This window comes from Hippocampus bargibanti, linkage group LG22 (genome assembly GCF_051943395.1).
Source record: "Hippocampus bargibanti isolate YZ-2025 linkage group LG22, ASM5194339v1, whole genome shotgun sequence".
NCBI classification, from domain to species: Eukaryota; Metazoa; Chordata; class Actinopteri; order Syngnathiformes; family Syngnathidae; genus Hippocampus; species Hippocampus bargibanti.
The window spans coordinates 1,966,165-1,988,815 of NC_142755.1; the positions used below are offsets into that span (position 1 = coordinate 1,966,165).

A 22,651-nucleotide genomic window follows, 5' to 3' on the forward strand; every position below is an offset into this window, starting at 1 on the left:
GATGCGCTTCATTTACTTTAATTCTCCTCCCGCTACAGGATCCGTTTCTCGCGTTCGGCGGTGCTTAATGTTAATCAATGGGCGTCATCGAAAGAGAAAAAAAAATTGACAAGTTGAAGCAATCAATTGGACGGAATCTGATGACATATTGACGCGAACGTGCCATATTGCTATCCATTATCCGGTTTATAGCATAATCAATCCTTATCGATATCGCTTTGCATTCAACTTGATTGACGTTCGTGAATCGCAATTAGGAGCCCAGCTGTTGCGTTATTGGAAGGGGGGGGGGCAGGTGTTTTGTGATTATTCTCGTGACGTTCGTGGGTCTGACTTTCTCTCCCTGTCGCGCGCACGCACGCTCTCTATCTCTCTTTCTCTACCTTCTCGTGGGCGCGCGCGTGTTTTTCGAGGTGTGGGGGGTTCGCTTGATTGAGTCTGCTGCGTTCGTCCCACCGACGAGGTTGTAAGCGTTGCAATATTGCAATAGTCACCTGGAAACACGAGTCGGGGAGTACTTTTAGCAACATTTAACATTACCCCACCACCACTTTGACGTCTTTTCTGGTGGATTTATTTTTGTGGGGGGGTGCGGAGAAGATTCCCGTTTTTTTCACGTTTTGAAATCATCGAGGAAAAGGATATTCCACTTCAGGACTGCTATATTTTTAATTGTTTTTCCACCCCCCCCCCCTTTTTTTTTTGGGTGGACACCCCATACCAGAGAAGACTCAAGATTTACTCTGGGAAGACGTAAAGGTATTGTCTTTCTTAAATATTGTTTTTAAAAGGTATTTTATGCCCCCCCCCTCCCCACACACACTTTCGTTTTTAACATTCCACCATCCTTTTATGTCTCGCGTGGGTAACAAGCCCACCTCCTCAAAGGAAATATTGCAGTGGTCTTTCCTCAGCTTTCACATTGGATGGCACTGTCTCCTATAATGAGGTTGCATGCCGAGCTATTTGAAGAACCACCCCCCCCACCCCTCTATGAGCTGTATAATGAGCTGCTGGGTGAATATTTTCTTATTTTTTTGAATATTTTTAATCATATCACCACTTTTGTGTTTCATATTGAATCTTACTGTGATTGTTTATCAAAGCTTTGAGATCGAATGCATTAAAAATAGGGCGTAGTTGGTCATAAGACAGCCCAGGGAAAAAAAGTTTGTGAAAAATCAATTTCTCCATTTTGAATAATAATTTCATCATAAACGCTTTCACTGGAAAGAATGACGTTTGATGGATTCAATATGTTTTGCCGTGACAAATGCCACTGGTGTCACTCTTGGCTTTCCTCTCCACTCGCATCTTCGTCAGCTGACGCTAACGCTACCCCGTGACAGGCTGACATGTTGAATGGTTAATTTTCCTGATCGGCATTTGGTAAATTTGAGAATAATTACCCCCCCCCCCCCTTGTACACCATTCCTGCCATCTCTACTTCTAAGTCTGGATTGGATTGAATTGAATGTACCTTTATTCGTCTTGCGAAATATACATTTCACTGCAGCAAAGTTATGAGAGGAAAGGAAAGAAGTAGAAAAACAAAATACAGGAGCTGCTGTAAAGGTAGCCACTCTGGCGGCGCCATCTTGAAGTCCAAAAAAATGACAACACAAAGACACACGTCTGTGTAAGCTCTCAGTCGTACAGGAATGGTCCATCGATGAAAAGGTTTCTTCAGCCGTCATCTGTACAAATTTGAAGGTGTCGGACATTTTGCTTCTTATCCAAGAAGCTTCGTCAACTGATGAAACTTCTTGGATAAGAAGCGAAACGTCCGACACCTTCAAAGAAGTACCGATGACGGACAAAGACACAATCATTCTTCAGTACTTGCTGTACCCTCTTTGTGACATGAAGCAGTTCTAGAGGAAAGAGGATGTATGGAATGTGATAGATGAGTCCATTGTATAAGAAGGTGATTCAAGCACAGCATGTTTTTCTTTTAATGTAAGTCAAAATGCTTCCCTGAAAGTAGAAAAATATATCATCTTATTTGCATAAGTAACGCCTACTGTGATTGAGGGAATGGCAGTGTAGGGGGAGGGAGGTGAAAACTTGTCACTTCCCAAAAAGAGCAGCGACATCCCCACGAGACGAATGGCGGCCTGGACGAGTGTGATGGAGAGGTGGAGGCAAAGGGGGTGGGTGGGGGCTGTAAAAAAAACAAAGCAAAGGGGTGGAGGGGTCTGTGGTGGGTGGGTGTCGGGATTGTGGAGGGGATCGCGGCGGCAATGAAAAGGGACGAGGTAGAGTGGAAGGACAAGTGAGCCAAAATGCAGCAGTGCCAGTCCGCTCAAGAGGAAGGATGAGTCAGTCACGCACGCACGCACGGCTTGGTTTTTTTGTGTCCGTCTGTGATTTTTGGTTTCATTCCACTCATTATGGGAGTCAGGTGAATTTTAAAGCAAACGGTCCAATTTAGTGTCAAATAGTTCCTTTTTTTTCTTTATTTATTTTTGCATATTTATTTATTCTTGCATGTCATTTATTGCATTTTATTTATTTTGGCATTTATTTTTGCGAGTATTTTTTGCATTGTATTTATTTTTAAATTTTGTTTTCCATTTATTTTGGCATTTGTTTTGCATTTTTTTTTTTGCATTTATTTTTTCCATTTTATTTACGCATGAATCTATTTAGTAATTCATTCATTTTATTTATTCATTTCCGCCTTTATTTTTGCATTGATTCTTTGAATTGTATTTATTTATTTTTCCATTCATGTTTGCCTTTATTTTGTTGCATTTTATTTCTTTGCATTTTTTCAATTATTTTTTCCATTCTATTTATGATGTATTTAGTTTAGTTATTAATACAAGTATTTTGTGTTTTATTTATATATATATATAGTTATGTATTTATTCATGTTTGCCTTTATTTTTTGCATGTCATTTATTGCATTTTATTTGTTTTGGCATTTATTTTTGCTTGTATTTTTTTTGCATTTTACTTTTAAATCTTGTTTTCCATTCATTTTGGCTTTTTTTTTGCATTTTATGTATTTTTGCATTTATTTTTGCATGTCATTTATTGAATTTTATTTAGTTTAGCATTTATTTTTGCTTGTATTTTTTTGCATTTTATTTGTAAATTTTGTTTTCCATTTATTTTGCATTTGTTTGCATTTATTTTTTCATTTTATTTATTTATTTTTGCATTTATTTTTTTCCATTTTATTTATGCAATAATATATTTAGTAATTCATTCATTTTATTTATTTATTTCTGCATTTATTCTTTGAATTGGATTTATTTATTTTTCCATTCATGTTTTTATTTTTTTGCATTTTATTTATTTTTGTGTTTATTTTTTGCATTCTATTTACATATTTATTTATATATATTCATGCAAGTACTTGTGTGCTTTCTTATTTATTTTTGTGTTTTTTTGGCATTTGTTTTATTTATCAACTATTTATGTATTTATTCGGTTGGGAGTGGTGACTCGTGCATGCAAGTAGCACCATTGGCAAAACAAAATGCTTCCTTTTTCAGCATTTAGCTCAAAAATTGTAACCACGTAGGGCGTCCTCCACATTAGCGATGCCGCACTTCTGTATGTTCAAAAAAGGACGAAAATTCATATTGTGACATTTGACCTCGACTCATCACCAAAAAGCCTAATGTCAAACAATCAAAGAGCTTAACCTGCATCCCACCCTCCCGCCCAAAAAAAAACTTGCGTCAGCAAAATCGGCGCGTGAGCTAAAAATCGCCCGGCGCGAGCACATCTAGCTAACCCACGAGGAAACACGCGGCTTGATCGTCGCCAGTGGACTTGTCGTGGCTTTGACCTCATTCCGTTTCCAGGCGAAGAAATGAGGAATTAATTGGGACACAATTGAATTAGAGACCAATCGGCAAAGAGCCTTCCAGAGAGGGGGAGATATTCACGCCGCTACGAGAGTCTTAAACCTATTAAAGGGGGGCTAAGGGGGGGGTCTCGAGAGACGCGATTGGCCTGAGTGGCTTTTTCTCCATATATATATACACACAGTCAAGTCTCGTTATATCGATATTCTCGGGAGTCAGTAAAAATGTCCATATAACCGTACTGTCGATGTATCCGTCCTGCGCCGAACTGCATTAAAGGGGCGGGGGGGGGCAACACGTAAACGGGGGATATTTGATGTGTCATGTCATTGGGTTCATGGATTGCGTATCTAACATGCTTTTTGTGCAGTAGTGAAGTGAAAGATAAATGTGTGCATAAAATAAAAACGTCTTTACACTTTTTAATGACTATTTCCTTTCAAAAATGCAACCAATGCAAAATCCTCACGTTCTATTCACGCGAAAACACGAAAAAAACAGTGACTGTTGCAAGCGATAAAGATATCTGAATGCTACACAATTAAATACATGGATGAAAAACCAAAACTGCAACGTTTACATGACTTACGTTGAAGAATTCTGCGGCACGTCACATCAAACTCTTTCGCGATGAAGGTTTTGCTTGTTGGATTGTCCTCCACAGCCACGATTGCCGCCTTGGACGTTGTTCGGATATCACAATTCTTACGTTTCCCCATTGTTGAAATTGGTGTCAACTGTGTTTTAGCTCTGCCATGCTTTTTCATTGTGCTCGGTAAGACAGGTCACAACACGGAAGCTGGTGACGTGACTGGGCTTGGGAGGACCCAACAACGGGGTTCGAAGAGTGCCTGACTAGAATGACTGTACATGTTTGGTCTGAGAACCGTGTTGCATCCAAAAGCCGCCAGGAGAGGGCATCCAAGCTCCATAGCATACGGTATACAGTACAGTACAGTACTGTAATTCTTTAATCGATTGCAAACATGTATGCTTTACTCTTCCTCTTCTGTATTTGAATCATATTCATAAATGGATGTGTAACAAGAAAGCATATTCTCCGAATCTGCAGCCATTGTTTGGATTCTCCAGCAATGCAAGACGTCTTGGCGTGACGTGAAGGTATTTTTATTGGTGTTTTGCATTTGAATAAAAATATCATCCTGCGTGTTTTGGGTATTTTCGGTGCTATAAAACATTTTTCTGATGTCAGTCAGGAAACAAAAGTGATGTTGGTTGTCCTTTAATACACAGTATGGAATGTACAGTCATTTTCAAAATCATCACGCTTCAGCAGACAGAACAATAAACATTGTTGCAAAAAACGATTGCATTCATATACAGTACAGTGCAGTGGGCATGTACGTGAAACTGCAAACATTACATCTTACTGTATTATCTATGCAAGTCATCGATCTTACCAAATAAATGCACAAATACACAAATAAAAATACACAAATAGATAAATACACACATAAATAAATAAATAAATAAATAAATAAATAAATAAATACACATATAGATAAATACATAAGTAAATACACAAATAAATTAATACACACATAAATAAATACACAAACAAATACACAAATAAATACAGATATAGATAAATACACAACTAAATAACTACAGAAATAAATAAATACGCATATAAATAAATACACAAATAAATAACCATAGAAAAGTATTGACTTTTTTTGCTAAGAAATACGCCAAAACAAAACTCCAAAATAATCCTGGAATGTCACAGTGTGCCTCAGGGATCCATCCCCATCCCACTGCACTTAAGCAAAAATGCATTTACCACCCGAAAATTATTTTATTTCATCAAGAATGTGAAACTGTAGCTCAGCCCCACAAAGTTAGCGGTGGAGCAGACCCCCTGAGGTCCGAGTCGGAATCTTTCCCAGCATTCAAACTCTTGTTCTTCTGTCGTCTCCCACCAGGCTCCACCACTGACCATGTGACCAGCGGACGGACCCCCCCGGAAAAGATCTGAAACCGCCTCCCCCCCCCCCCCAATCCAGATCAGAAGATGACTCGCTCATGGAGCTCAGCTAGCTTCACCCCTCGGCTCCTCCCCCCTTCCCTCGTCAACCAGTAGACGCCTGCGATTGGAATCCCTTCCGAGCCCCAAGTTCCAAAATGGAGCCTCGAGCCCGGTTCCAACCGGTTTTTGTCATCCTGGTCGCGTCATCCGCTTGCTTCCTTCCCGTCGCCCGTCCGCAACGACTCCTCGTCGACCCGCAGGCGGCGCCGGAGTACGCCCACTCGGTCCGTCTGGACGGCGACATCATCTTGGGTGGCTTGTTCCCGGTCCACTCTCGGGGCGACCGCGGCACGCCTTGCGGGGATCTGAAGAAAGAAAAGGGCATCCACCGTCTGGAGGCCATGATGTTTGCCATCGACCTGATCAACAAGGACCCCGAGTTGCTCCCCAACGTCACGTTGGGGGCTCGCATCTTGGATACTTGCTCCCGGGACACGTACGCTCTGGAGCAGTCGCTGACCTTCGTGCAGGCCTTGATCGAGAGGGACGGATCGGATGTGCGCTGCGCTAACGGCGACCCGCCCATTTTCACCAAGCCCGATAAAATCGTGGGTGTGATCGGGGCGGCCGCCAGCTCCGTTTCCATCATGGTGGCCAACATCCTGCGCCTTTTCAAGGTAAGGACGGACATTTTGAATTTTTCAAGCCGTGACTTTGAATTGTCGGGTTGATTGAAATTCCTCTTCATATTAACTCATTGACTGCCAGACCATGTGCAAACAAACGGATCCACTCCACTGCCAGGGTTTTTGTCACTCAAATTGCAGGACCCATAGAGTCAAAAAGGAAAAGAAGATTTACCTCGCTATCCAGCCATCTAGCTGGCTATTCGCTAGCTAGCTATTTGCTATCTAGCTCCCTGGTCGGCTATCTAGCTAGCTGTGTATTAGCTAGCTTTCTATCTGAGTTACTTCCGGGTTGAGTGAAGGCCTCGCTAGCTACCTGTTAGCTATTTATTAGCTAGCTTTCTACCCGAGTTACTTCTGGGTTGAGTGAACGCTGGCGCATGTGGCTGCCGCTGCTCACCCACAGAAAAACTTATCCTGTGACTGTAAAGTGACCTTGAGAGTTTTGAAAGGCGCTTAGAAATGAAATGGTTTATTATTTTATTATTATTATTATTATTCAAAGTTAGATGCTACTTGAAGCATTTGACGTCTTTCTTTGCTAGCGCTTCTTCTTCTGAACCGCTATCATCCTCGCTAACGACTACGCTTTTTGGACGATGAGATTTGCATATTAAAAACACGTTTTCAGCCGGCGGGGTCGAAATCTGTCACAATAAGCAAGCGGAAGCCGACTCGACGCCGCCTGGCGCGCATTAGCCTAACGCGATTTTTCGGCCATGTTGCCGAGCATATGTACAATGTGTGCATATTGCTTTGTTTGATGAGTAGAACCGCCCCCGCTTTCACCCCCCTCCCTCGCCTGCCACCGCCATATGCGTCAGTGTGTGTCCAACAACGTGTGCGTGGGAGGATCCCCCCCCCCCCCAAAGTCTTTCAGTGATTGTATCAAAATGCAAGGCCGCCGGCGCTTGGTATTTATCTACTCCCAAGATTCTATCTCTTGAATGAGTGGCGGCCTTAAAAAAAACAACAAAAAAACGTATGTAGGACATGGCATGCTGTGCAAAAAAAAAAAAAAATCATGAAAAAAACGGCTCCGAAAATCTGAGCACAGCATACTAGCATCTTTTTGTGCTAGCATCCGACTGCATTTGTTCCCAATATGTTCCCATATGCTATTTGTTATCTATTTGCTAGCACGCTACCTTAGCTGGCTGACTATCTAGCTAGCCTTCTATGAGCGGGCATGCTATCTAGTTAGCTATTTGGCGAACTATCTATTAGCTATGTATTAGTTGGAACTATGTTGACACGAGATGAGGAGCCTCGTTTAGTATGGTTTGTGTATTCAAGTATAGTTTTGACTCTGAAAAAAATATTTTTCCCCTTTCTTAAATGGCATTCCACCTTTAGACCATAACTGTTAGTTGGCTCGCTATTAGCTATCTATTCGCTAGCTACCTAGCTTTCTACCTATTTTGAGTTACTTCCGGGTTGAGTGCACGCTGGCGCGTGTGGCTGCCCCTGCTCACCCGCAGATAAACTTATCCTGTGATTGTAAAGGGACCTTGAGAGTTTTGGAAGGCGCTTAGAAATGAAATGTATTATTATTATTATTATTTTGTGCTAGCATCATTGCGCTTTTCAAAATGGCTGACCAAACAACAGATTGTTTATCCAAATCTTTCGTGACATGCCAGCGCCACCAAATTTCCTACTGTTATCGACGCCAAGCTAATTTGGTAACATCTGCGGTTTCGCTATCAGCATCCATCGCGTAGTCGAGTACTCTCGTCTAACCCTTTTGATTCCTCGAGCGTCGCCGATGTCCAACCCGGATTAACTTGCCAGTGTCGCGACTTGCTTATCTTGGATGTTTTTGTAGTCTTTCCTCTTCGGAAGATTATCCTTATCGGCGCTAAGCTAAGCGCGCGGGTGTCAAGTCAGCGGTGATGACAACGGATGTCTTAAAATGAAATTCAACAATAATCCTCACAGGGGAAGGGCAAAGGCGACAGGCGTGGGGGAGCAGAGCTAGCGACGACAGCATTTTTTTGCGGGGGGGGGGGAGGCAGAAGTTAACGTCAACACACAAAAAAGGCAAAGATTAGGAATTTCGTTCAAGGAATGTGAAGAATGTCAAATCGCTCCAATAGCTTCGCTTTGTGATAACATTTTTAAGACGATTAATATAAGCGCAGGCGTATATTCTTTATCCTCTGCAGCGATAGATTAACATGACTGTGGCTTACTGATCAATTGTGACCATCAAATGTTTTTTTTTCTCCTTTTTAACTCATTCACTGCTCGACATTTTTCCCCCGTGGCCTTTTCCCAGCTAGCCGCGTCGCCTCGCATCTTCTCTCAGCGCGCCAAACAGGCGACGGCAATCTTTCCGATGACTTGCGTACGTCGGCCGTCTGCTCGCTTCGCCGTCTGTCGGGGGAATTGAGCTCCGAGGAATTCATCCGGCCCCATATTTTGCTGTCGCGTGAATCGCCCGATGCGCCATAAGCTTCTTAGAAAGCATTTTTTAAACAGCACATTTTTTCCCCACTGCCTTTCATTGGAAGAAACTGAGCTATTTCCCCCTAGAAAGCCACAAATACAAAAAGCCTCCTAGAACATCTACATTTTACTTACGGTCACTTGCGCCAACTTCAACATAACTTGTTTAATTCCCAACCTGGCCGTCTTCCTAATTATAACGGGGTGTGCACACTTTTGCAACCCGGTTCACTTTTTTTTTTTTTTTTTTGGGGGGGGGGGGCACGGCGCCGTTCAAAAATTGGTTGCGCCACACCTAATCGCCCGTCAACAATGGCGCGTTACCCCCCTCCACCCCACCGGGATTTATTCAAGTGGTTAACATCTAAATTGGTTGGACTCTGCGTTTTAGTGCTAACACCGACGTAGCGCTTTTCGCAGTAGATAAGAATGTGAAATTCGGTTTTCCCCCGCCTCCCTCCAAAAAAAAAATGGTGCGCAGCAGTGAACTTAGCAGATCTATTCGCAGTCCATTACGCACTCTCGCGCGTACTTGCGCAAGTTTAATCAAGTTCTCTGATGAGAACCAGAAAATCGTTACGTTTCGGCGCAGGCAAACTGCTGACTGCGCTAGCTAGCGTTAATGTGTACAATTACCTGAGCACGCGAGACAAGCTAGCCCCCCACCGGCTTTAATTGAATTGTGTTGACGACAGAGTAATTAGACTCTGTGGTCTTTTATTTTTTGTAAAAAAAACTAGCCTATATGCTAGCTATGACACACCTAGCTAAACCATTCAGGTCGCGCGCTCAGTTTTCACTGAAGGGGCATCGAGAGGGTGCGACATGTGGCGCGAGACTGATACATGCTATAGAAAGGTCGCAGTGGCCATTTTGACGCTAACGTGATAGAAACGCAGTTAGGATTTGACGCTATTATTGGTATTTTTTAAATTTTTTTTGCTTTACTTTTACTTTAAGAGTTCTTTGTCAAATACAAGATACCACCACCTAATTTTGGTTTACTAGCTTCATGCTAACACGGCGCTAAAAGCGGCTAATAATAACTTAGCTTTAACCGTATCACAGCGGCGGGTCAATTGGGAGCACAGGTGATGGGTTGAGCGTTTCGGTGAGAAGTTCAACACGTAGGTGAGGACGCCACTCAGGGACCCCCCCACCACATACCCCCCCCCCCCTTCAAAAGCCACCAAGTTGTCGAGTCGTGTTTGATATCTTTTGAAAAGCGTAGATCTAAAATGGATCAGAGGAAGACGGCTCATGGATTATTTCTGACGGGGAAGTCGGCGAGAAAGAGAAAAAGGGGAATTGAGTTTTGAAAAAAAAAAAAATCAAATAAAATATTGAAATGCATTTTTAATATTCGGGATGGGGGAGAGCGCTCGGTTAAAAAAAAAAAGAGTCTTCTTCTTTCAAGCGACGTGATGACAAGTTGAAACGGGAACACCCCGAATAGTTCAAAGAATTGAAAATGTGCCTTTTCTTTTTTTGTTCTTCCTTTCAACAAACAAAAAAAAAAAACCTAATAAATAAATACAAAAAAAATCAAAAGGCACGTGGCCACGCCCCCTTAAAAAAACTCTCGTCAATAGATCTTAAAAATCTCTAAAAGCGCCCCCCCCAAGCATTGACAGGAATGGCGTGTTTAAAATAGCACCTGGCGATGGCACGTCCCAGCCGTGCATTATTTACGAGCATTGGGTTGGTTTCAGCGCCGACTATCGACAGTATTGATTTATTGATCAGCCGGTGCTAAAAATGGGAGGGATTAATGACCGTATTGCGAAGGCCTTGGGGGTGATGGGGGGGCGGGGGGTTGTGTGCAAGATGAGCTGGAGATATATTTGAATTGTGAAGGCACATATTTATTTATTTAGTTGTCTGTCTATGTATTTATTATTTTGGTGTCTATTTATTTATTTGTGTGTCTATGTATTTATTTTATTTTATTTTTGCGTCAGTAAAATAAGTGTCACCAAAGGTCTTATTTTACATTCTGAAGGCACACATTTATTTATTTATTTATTTGTGTATTTATTTATTTATTTATTTATTTATTTATTTATTTATTCATGTATATATTTATTTGTTTATTCATTCTTTTTTGCTTCATTAAAATTGGTGTTAGCAAAAGTCTTATTTTGAAGGTATTTATTTATGTGTCTATGTCTATTTATTTATTGGGTTTTTTTGCTTCATTAAAATTAGTGTTAGCAAAGGTCTTATTTTGAATTTTGAAGGCACGTATTTATTGATTGATTGATTTATTTATGTTTATGTATTTATTTATTGCTCCGGTAAAATTAGTGTCAGCGAAGGTCTTATTTTGAAAGGGTCGTGGCACCCTTGTGCATAGGGGACCGTGAAATACTCGTAATCACATTGTGAATGGCTTGCAAATATTTATACATATAACTGTATATACCAATTGTCAAAGAATAGCAACCCCCCCCCCCCCTAGAAAAAGACCCTCACCCCCCCCCCCCATGTATTCCCACCTCTTAGGCAACCGCATTGCCATGTATATTTGATGGCCACGCTGGAATCCCGAATGAATGAATGAATGAATGAATAATGCAGCAGCCGTGAGTGAGACAAAAGAGAAGCAATGGCACGGCGAGCGCCGGGGAGGGAAGGAGGGAGGGCAAGGGCGTGATGGAGGGATGAGAGAATCGGAACGAAGAAAGAGAATCGGAGATGCGGCGCCGCGCCAGACGCCGTCAGTGTAATCACAGCGTCGACGGGGCGGGGGTCGTGAAACCTCGCACTTCATTACCTGCGTACTCCTTTCTTCCCTTTTCTCGATGTTTTCATCATCGTTTCCCCGTTCACTTGTTCCATTTTTCATCACGATTGATCACTCTTTCGATTTCTCGGACGTCGCTTGTGAAATCACTGTATAGAATAAGCTGTATTGCATTGTATTCCGTTTAGTTTAGCTCCCCCTAGTGGCCACTTTTGTAGCTTTTGTAACGTTTTAAAACAGGGCAGTTCACCCCGAAGCGCTTTCGCTAACGTATTTGCTAACGTTAGCATTTCTCAAGTAAAATATCCAAATGATTCACTGAGCCAGCTGCTTTCTGTATCCAAACTATATTTTGGGATGTGATGCGGCGTGACTGAGTGGACGCGTTATGGCTTGACTCCAAAAGCCCCCAAAGTCCCGAAACATTAGCCTAAATATTTATTCTGAATCTTTCCGGCCGAGTAGCCAGCCGAGCGCTGCTTTGCTTTTCAAATGAATCCGAGGAGGCACATTTTCCATTGTTTAGCTTGAGAGTGAGCTTGCACTCTATTGACTGCTTTCTTTGTTATTGTTAGTTAGTCGTCTTTTGGCCTTCACAATCAGACTTCCTGTTGGCACCCCTCAAAAAATAAAGTAAAATAAATAGATGAATACATTGATGAATAAAAAGATGGATAAATAGATAAATTAATAGATGAATAAATGAAAATATAAGCAAACAAATACACATACATTAAATACATACACGGATAAAAAAAAACAAAGAAATATACAAATAAATAAATACATGTACACCAATAAATAATAAATAATAATAAATTATTTAATTAATAGATTAATAAAAATATAAATAAATACACATAAATAAAATGTACACATGAAATAAATACATAAGTATATGCATAAATGCATAAATACATAATAAAAATGTAGATAAATAAATAAACACACAAATAAATAAATGCATACAAATAATCAATTAATAAATAAACAATCAATATTATTAAAAAATAGTATTTACTAAATAAATTCATTGGTAAATAAGAAATCTATATAAATGAATGGTTAAAAATACTAAATAAATAACTAATCAATAATAGTAAATAATATTTACTAAATAAATTAATTGATAAATAAAAAATCTATATAAATAAATGCATAAAAATAATAAATAAATAAATAATCAATAATAGTATATAATACTTACTAAATCAATTAATTGATGAATAAAAAACTATAGAAACAAATGCATATTAAATAAGTAAATACATAAATATACAATAATATAAATAATATATCTTAAATAAATTATTGTATAGTTATAAATAAATAAATAAATAAATAAATGAAAACCTCAAGGCATCTGTGTTTTAGGATTTGTTTTTAATTTATTTCCATCTGCGGTAATTCGTCTGACATTTGGGACAGCTTTGATGTCGCGAGCATGAAAGTTTCCGGTTTGCGCTTTGGATTGGGCCAAAACTGTTGTCTTGTCTTTGCGGAGGACGGGCTGGGGTGATCCCAGATTTTGTAGCCACGGTGACCAACTTGGAGCCAAGTAAAATGTCCTCTCGTCCTCTCCAAACTAAAAAAAAATAATACGAATCATAATAATAAACAAAAAGCCGTCAGCCATGATGAGAAGATTTTCTATTAATTGAGCCCAATTTGAACATTTGCATAATTGCACTCCAAACGCACGTCACTCCCAGGCAACACTTGACTTGCCATTAGTTTGTATTTTTTTTTTTTTTTTTTTTTTTTGCAGCGACTAAATATATCGAGTTTATGTGACTGCTTAATAGCACTTGGCAACTTGTCGGCACCTGTTGGCCAAATCGCATCCATATTGGATGCGTTCCAACTGCCCCCCCCCCCCCTAAAAAAATGCTCAATAACAAGTCGTGAACCTCGGCGGGGATTTAACGGCTAAAACGAGACAAGTCCTTCCCCTCCTCTCACTGAGCGCCGTCCAAGTGGAGCTTTTGGACACCTGCCAGACGTTTCAAAATCGTTTTTGTTGACTGACACACACGTGTGCATTGTGTTTTCATTGTATTTCTCGGCGTTTGACGAAAATAAAAAGTAATAATTAGCATAATAACTAAAAACAATGCGCTAGGTATGCCGAATTTGGGCTTTTTGTAAGCCAAGTTAGTCAAAAGCCATTCGTCCATTTCCTAGTGGGATCGATTATTGTTTTTTTCTTTTCGTATTTTTAACACTACCTCATTTTTATCTCTGTGCCAAAATAATGATAATAATAATAATAATAATAATAATAATAATAATAATAATACATTTCGTTTACAAGCGCCTTTCAAAACTCTCAAGGAACTTCAATAGATGGAAAGCTAGCTAATATATAGTTAATAGCTAGCCAGCTAGATGCCTAGCCAGATTGATAGCTAATAGCCAGCTAGATAGCTAATATATAGCCAGCTATATAGCAGGCATGACAGTTAATAGATAGCAAATAGATAGCTAGCCAGATATATAGCTAATATATAGCCAGCTAGACAGCTTATAGATAGCAAATAGATAGTTAGCTAGGTAGCTAGCTAGCCAGATAGATAGCTAATATATCGCCGGCTAGATAGCCAGCTAAATAGCTAATAGATAGCAAATAGATAGCTAGCCAGATATATAGGTAGATAGCAAATAGATAGGTAGCTAGCCAGATAGCCAGCCAGCCAAATAGACAGTTTTTGTCTTGCGTTCTTTGGAAATTTCTGAAAATGTGCCAATTTTATTCTACCAAAACTCACTCAATATAAATAATAATAATAATAGTAATAATAATAATATAAAATAAATAAATATAGAAAAATGAACAGATGGACGGAGCATAATATCGCTGTCCATTCATTTGTAACCAATAATGAGGTTAGCATAGACCAAAAGACACCATGGTAACAAGAGATCCCCTCCAAATTAAAAGCTGGTTTAGCTTTTTTTCTTCAAACGTTGAAAAATATTCATATTTTGACCTGTGGGATGGGATTGGGTGTCATAATTAGTATGATTGCTGCCATTTTCCTTCCTAGCGTGACAAATGAAATCATCTGGTGTCGTCGTTGCGAACCGCTGCCATCTTATTTTGATTTATTTTTTTTTTTTTTTATAGCCTTGGCAAGCGGATGGGAACCGTCGCCCTCAGCCAAGTGTTTCATGTTCGCTTCCCATCTTGCGTGACGGCTTTCCAAACTTTGTTTCTTTGCGCTAATTCTTAGCGGCTTAGCTCCACGCGTTAAAAACAAGCTTTGACATGCATTCAGATGAAGATGCGCCGGAAATAAACGCAGCTTTTGGGTCTTTCAAAGGTGCCGCTTAGTGTCATCTTAGCGTCGTCTGCTAGATAACACACCTGGCTATGTTCCGAAAGGGCAATTTTAGCGGAAACCGACGTTAGCATCCGAATAGTTACATGCTATTCAAACACCATGACCTTGCGCTTGTGCTCCCAACTTATTCAAAGGCTCGATAATTGTGTGGAAAGGGATGCTTTTGTATACGTCGGCGGCCCAAAAAGCCCATTAAGTGTACACGGCGAAGCGAAGGGTGTTTTTTTTTTTCATTTATTTATTTATTTATTTTTCCCTGCCCTCTTCAATAGCTTTCGACCGTACGCGCTTCGCTAACAGCATCGCGGCGCTATCGGGAAGTCAGCAGTGAATAATGTCTGCCATTAGAGTGAGCAGCGGAAGCTTGCGAGGGAATGGGCGGGAGAAAAGTACATGTCAGCAGAGATAGTCTTTTGTGTAGGTAAAGTACACACATCGGGGAAAAAAAGTTTATAAGGCGGACTAAGTTGAGTTCCACGATGCTTGCCAAATGGACTCAACTCAAAGACCAGGATGGGGGGCGGGGGGGGATGTAAATAGCGGTCTTTTGTTTCAGGTTAAATTTTTAATTTGCATTCCCAAAATGAATGGCAGATCCCAACCACCATTTTGTCCAACTTGAACCGCCTCGTAACGTCCAAAAACTTGAGTCGCGTGTGTCGCTTTTAGCCTATGCTAACACCATTAGCATGGATTCTTGTGGCGTTGGGTGCTAATTCGCATGTCAAGGTCTGCTAGCTTAATGCCAACAGGTTGGAAATGCCATTTTGGGATAGAATAAATTAGCAAATAGCTCATTGTAATTATAATAATACAATTCATTTAAAAGCACCTTTCAAAACTCTCAAGGTGACTTTACAGTCACAGGATTAGGTTTTCTGTGGGTGTGAAGCGGCAGCCCCATGCGCCAGCGTTCACTCAACCCCGAAGTAACTCGAACAGATAGAAAGATAACTAGCTAACTAATGGATAGTAAATAAATTGTTAATAGCCAGATAGCCAACAGCCAGCCAGCTAGACAGCTTACAGCAAGTCAGCTACTAGCTAGCAAGCTAGCTAATGGATTGCAAATTAATAGCGAATAGATAGCCAGATAGCCAACAAACTAAAATGTGATAACAGCGTAAAATGCCACGACTGGGCTAACGAAACAGACATCGGCGGCATCATGTATAGTCGAGGTACCTTGTGAGATGTTAAAATGAATTCTCAATGCATATATTCTTTATCCTCTGCATCGCACGGCTCTTTCTGCCTCAAACTGGAGGAGTAGAGTTCACACGACTTCGTTCATTTTTTTAAAATAATTAATTAAATTACTTTTAATTTATCTTATTAGACACACTTTTATTTTAATTTATTCATATTCTTTTGCGTTTATTTATTTGTAATTGTATATATATATTTATTTTTAATTTTATTTGTTTATGTATTTATTTTTGATTTATTTTGTGCAGCTGCATTGGATGAATGGGAACGAATGAATGACTTCACTCCCATTCTTTTCAATTTTCAATTGTGAGCCACTTTCTGTTACCATGCCTCCGCTGTACCGACCCTAACCACCCCATACTTCAAACGATGGCTGTTCCATTAAACTCGCGCTCACAAATGTGACGATATAGGCTGTCGTCTGTGATTGACGGAATATGTATCACCTTTTCCCTATATTTCCCCGCTAGGTGTTATGTGGGTTATTTTGAAGCTATGCTACTGTAATATTAATGTGTGTGTGCGTGTGTATGTGTGTGTGTGTGTGTGCGTGTGTATGTGTGTGTGTGTGTGTGTGTGTGTGCGCTCGCCCGGGGCCCGGTCAAGAGGCCTGGAGGGATCCTGATTAATTTATCCCTCAATCGGCGATAAATAGGCCGCCTTGAGGTTATGAAAGGCACCCGTGAGAGTTTCGAGCCATACACTGATTTATTTATTTATTTGAGTTTTTAAAGACACAGATACAAAACAGACACACGTCATTGGCATGCAGCGCACGCGCTGCGGGTGCGCCGCATCCTCCCGGGGGGAAGCCGCAGATGCGGCGCGCCTGCGAGATGGCTCGGGCAGAATGTGTCGAGTTGAACTCTTGTCACATTTGTGCTGTCGAAGCACCTTTTTGACATGTGTGTGTGTGTTTGTATGTGTGTGTGTGAGAGTTGATTTGAATGTGTCGTTGGTGCATCAGGTGCACCCTATTGAAATCCGACATTTGCAGTCTAAGCTTTGCTGTCATTCACATCTTTTTGAAATTTATTTATTTATTTATTTATTTTTATGTATTTTTAATCATATTTATTTATTTATTGGTTGTTTATTTATCTACGATCTATGTATTTATAGAGTCACAATTTCTCAGTAAGCTGCAGCGTTTGTTGCTCGTTTCAAAGGATAGCGAATATATGCGTAGCCCCAGTATGGCGTTCTGCGTTGGTAGCTAGCATGACGCTAATCACCTTTTCAAACGACGTGCGCGTAATTCTGTTTTATATTTAGCCGTAAAATTTCCTCAGTTCTGAAATTCTAAAAATGTTGCTCCCTAACGATTACCAAATATGAAATAAATGAGCATTCGAACGTCGGATCACAAAGCACCAGGTAGCTAATTTAACGACTCAAACAAAACCGCGTTTGACGTCACCGAGTCGCTCAAGAAGCTCGCCACCGCATCGCCCCGGGCGGTGTCATCAAGCCGAAGGGCTGCCACCAAAAAGTCTGTGACATTCGTCTGCCCAGAAGAAGGTTGCTGGTCGCGCTCGTACGCGCGGCGGCTCTCTTAGAAGGTCCCTTTTGGCCGCCAGCTTTTTTTTAATTCTCTCCTCCCGTCATGGCTGACTGGCAACTCCGAGGCCGACAATGATACGCTAACATTTTTTTCCCTTTGTCGCACGTAGAGAAATCGGCTGTTGCTTTACGAGACCTGAACGCACCTCTAGCTTCTTCACTTAAAGCACAGGTGCTTTCGCGTTAGCTTGCGGCTAACAAAGTCCTATCAGCTCTCTGTGTTTTCATTGCGTCTTTATTGTCGCCACTGGATGTTGATAAGATTGAGTTGTAAACTTCAGTTCTGTCTTTGTTCGAATGCACCCAAAGTCCGATAAGTGCTTTTACGAGGCGGCACCCGGAGATGAGCTTGCAATGTTTTGCGGAGATTAAGAAGGCGCTAGCTCACCCCTGTTAGTGGCTTTCCTGCATGTTTCTTTTTATTTTTATTTTTGATCAATCACTCTTGCCGTTTTATAGCCTGTCAGCTTTCTGCTACGATATAACTACCCCCCCCCCCCCCCATCCATTTTTGTCATGATTTTGCCTGTTGGCCCGTCCCTCTCTCTGCTCAGGATTTTTTTTTTTACAAATTATTATATATATATTTTTTGTTTTAACTTTAATTATTGTTTATTTTTATTTTTTAATTTTAATTTTAATTGTAATTTTAATTTTAATTATTTTTGATTGTATCTTTATTATATTTAATTTTTGTTTTGTTTTTATTATTTTATTTACATTTTATTTAACTTTAATTTTATTATTGTTTATTTAATTTAATTTAATTTAATTTAATTTAATTTTTCATTTTGTATTTATATTTATTTTTCTTTTTGTATTTATATTTATTTTTATTTTTATTTTTAGTTATTTTATTTTTTTTCATTTTAGTATTGTGACTAATTGTATTTTTTTAATGTAGAGGCTGCTAGCATCGCAAAGCAGGTGATCCTTGAAGTTTGTCATTCCCCCTACCACTACCCAAAGGTGTGGGAAGAGTGCCACGTCGCTCTGCAGGCGTACGAAGATTACGCACAGAAGCAATAGGGCGACGCCGGCGCGTTCACACGTCGTCTGTTCAAAGCGCCGGCTGCCAACGTGCGTGCATCTTGGGGGTGTTGATTAGCTTTCCCAGTTAGCAGTGCAACAACGCCGCTGGAATAGTTTTCTGTGACTTAAATCCACCATTTTTGTTTTTGTTCCTTGACTTCAGTCCGGGTGGGCGGGTTCAGCGCCCGGGAGAGCTTTTCAACAAACACAAATGAAGCCAATGAGCCGTGATTGTAAGCCGTAGCCCCCCACGCGCCGGTCCGCTAATTACGGATTTGCTTATCAGCGCCCGGCTAGTCAAACGGCGCTGTTCGTTTGTTCATGACATGGTTATAATTATCACTCGCTCGACAATTGGGGGATGATTTTTTTTTACATTTTCTTTTGAACGCTCAGCATTCAATCATGATGATGTCTGAAGTATTTTTTTTATGTACGAACAGAAAATAATATATATATATATATATATATTTTAATCAATACAAATTCATCAATCACTCTGTGCAATGCACTTTCAGCTCGCACTATTCCCTCAAAATAAACAAATAAATTAAAAAAACAAATAAATAGATAAATAACAAAAATAAATACAGAAATCACAATAAATAAATAAAATTAACATAGAAATAAATTTGCAAATAAACAAAAAGGAACAAATAAATAAATAAACAGAAATAAACACAGAACTAAATATATGAATAAATAACATTCACAATAAATAAATTAACATATCAATAAATAAACACATAAATAAATAAATAAATAAGTGAATCAAGACATGAATAAAGAAATTAATAAGCACATGAATAAATAAATACATGAATAAATAAACAAATAGATGAATACAGAAATAAATAAATAATAAATACATATGGAAATAAATAAAAAGGTACATCGCTAAATAAATGCATAAATACATAGATAAATAAATGCACAAATAAATAAATAAACAAATACAGAAATACATAAATAAATACATAAATACAAACATACATACATAGATAAATAAATAAATAAAATGTACTTGGCCACGCTTGAGCTCTCCTCCGACTCCGTCCGCGGGTCGTTTTGCATGAATGTATCAGCACCTGAAAAGCGACCTTTTGAAATGTCACGCTGCAAGACATTGATTTCTGTTTCTGATATCTTTTTTATTCTTCACACATCGTCGGTTTACAGGTTTTATTTATTTTTTATTTTTTTCAACGTGCTATAATATCGGTCGCTTCCACCCGGGCCGTCGGAGACGCTCTCGTCGTCGCTATCATCAACACACTTGCAGCGGGTGTGCTTCGGAGTCATTAAAAATGGAGGCGTAGGGGAATGAAATGAGGAATAGACACACAAAAAAAAGCGATACCTTCGCCGTCGAGATCTCATCGGAGTGGCGTAAAGGCCTCCGGGGCATCAACAGCTAACGCTAATAACGCTGAATTAATCACAGATGCGCGTACTCGGCAGCGATGGTTATCGACGGCCGCGATTTAACGGATGTATCGTCTTTATCGGGTGTGTTGGGCTAGTTTGCGTTTGCCCAAGCTACAGCTGAGCGATCGTTTCTCTATGTCGCTTTATTTTATTTTTATTTTGACCGATATCTCACCCGACGCAACTAGGTCAACCCCCGCACGAGTGTGTGTGTAAGGCTCTTATTTTGTCAACAATAGACTTGTGTTGATTTGAGTCATTCGCACTTTACGTCAACGCATCTTTTCTTCACCGACGTAGCTTTCATCTTTTACCCCCTTAGCACCCGCGCGCTAGCTCACTTTCATTGTGTTCTGTCCTGAGCCTGCCAGTGTGTGTTACGTGATCCCACCCAAAAAGAATATCTAATTAGCCCAGCTTCTGTGTACCTTTCTATTTTTTGAGAACGATGCCATTTTCCCCACAAAATGAACACTTTAAGTCAGCCTGTCTGCTTGCGTTTCCTTCCTCCGAGGAGATCAATGTCCTTGTGTGTGTTTGTGTATTTGTGTATGTGTTTGTATTTGTGTTCATGATGCATTGTGACGGCGTTCTGAAAAGAAGGATGTGTTAGCTGTCATCCTCGGATACCTGCCTGGATGTTAATTGGCATTCCTGGCAGAAGTTTCTTTCCCTGGGTTGAACTTGCTGTCCGTCACCACCTCGTCACATATTCTTAACATGTTTAAAAGAGAGAAGAAGAAAATATAAATTGCCCAGGAACCAATTTTCACTGTCTAAGACATTCAAGCTAGTTTGCAGATGTAGATGTAGCCCACAAGAACTATCTTCCGATGCCTGTCGCTGTCACTTTCCCTTCTTTGTGTATTCTGTTAGCTCGTTTGCACCACCAGGTGGGCAGTCGTGGTAGTGTTTTAGTGTTATTTGGATCTTATTTGGCAGCTAGGACTTATTTTAGTAGGCCTTGGTTGCTCGGAGGCACCATTGTCTTATGGTGTTCCACCTGGTTCAATTTCGGGGCTCCAGAAGTTTTTTTGGTTGCCCACCAGAAAGATCTGCTAATTCTTGTCAATGTCATTTTCCCTTCTTTGTGTACGCAAAGTATTCTGTTGGCTCATTTGCACCACCAGGTGGGCGGTAGTGGTAGCGTGTTAGCGTGATTTGGATCCATTTTGGCAGATAGGACTTGTTTTAGCGTGAGTGGGTCATTCTGGGTCTGATGTCACCTATCAAGTAGCACCCCGACACGTAAAAAAGTGTCTGGCCCTCCAAAACCCATTCACCTGGGACCGACTAATTGAAGAGCACTCATTGATTGGCAGGTTCTTTGAGATTGCAGGCACTTGGAAATCTATCTCACCAGTGGCCCTCAGGTGGGTGTGGGGGTCTGCGGGAGTCTGTGGGTGTGTGACAGGCAGACAGATTTCACCCATTGTACACTCTGACAAAGAGCTGGAGGCTCATGTGTCTCCATTACCGCCGTTTCGTTCCAGTAGCATCGTTGAACTGAAAACGACGTTTGGAGTTTTTGACCATTTAGCTAAAGTATGTATTTAAAAAAAAGAGGCTGATTTTATGTAAAAAAAAAAAGTTGGCTAAGCCTCGGGTGGATTTCTCGTCTGAAACACCACAAAAATCATTTGTCTTCAAATTGGCATTTGGCGACGTCTGCTTAATCAACTCAAGTCAGGAAACGTAATGACCCATTACTTCATAAAAGAACACATTTATCTCCCTTATTTGAAGTCAATATTTCGAAAAGCTTATGTCATAACACTGTTCCAAACAATGAACTCATTCATTGACAGACGTGCAAAAATGTGTCCACTCCAGTGCCAGGGTTTTTGTCATTGCCACTCAAGTTCCGGGAGCCACGGAATATTGAGTTTTAGGACGACATAAACATTCAATGCAGCGTTAGAAACCTTAGACGCTCTTCTTTCATCAAGAAAAAATGAGTTAATTCCCAAGTTATATGGATCTGGAGTTATCTTAGCTTGAAATGGGGGCAGGTGTACAAAATACAATACATATTGATTTATATAGCAAAGCTGTAACAAAGTGCTAACATGGACAAAAGACAAATGCTGCCCCCTCGTGGAAGGGAACAACATTGCCAGAGGTCTAATCAGTGCTTTATCGACACCCTTAGCAAGAAAGAAGAAATTCGGGAAGAATGCTCCATGTCATATTTTCAATTACTGAATATATTCGGGAATGGCAGTGAATGAGTTAATCATCAAACACTTTTTTTCGGACTTAAAATGATAATTTGATTACCGAAACATTACCGAAAAAAATAATATGTTGTCGCGACGACGGCTGTTGCGCCCACATCACTCACCAAATTCAGCAACATGTAATCGCACATGCTA

At 40.2% G+C, this 22,651-nt stretch overlaps 1 protein-coding gene across 2 annotated transcripts in view; it reads left to right on the top strand.

The window, feature by feature from the left end:
- Window positions 1–22,651, top strand: part of grm8a (glutamate receptor, metabotropic 8a) — an 86,768-nt gene continuing 64,117 nt past the window's right edge. The window contains exons 1-2 of one of the 2 annotated variants that reach the window (XM_088988710.1): window positions 1–759; window positions 5,771–6,491. In XM_088988710.1, the coding sequence (XP_088844836.1) occupies window positions 5,970–6,491 (522 nt within the window). In that variant the 5' untranslated portion in view covers window positions 1–759; window positions 5,771–5,969. The remainder of the gene's footprint in view (window positions 760–5,770; window positions 6,492–22,651) is intronic. The other variant, XM_088988711.1, reaches the window with a different exon arrangement.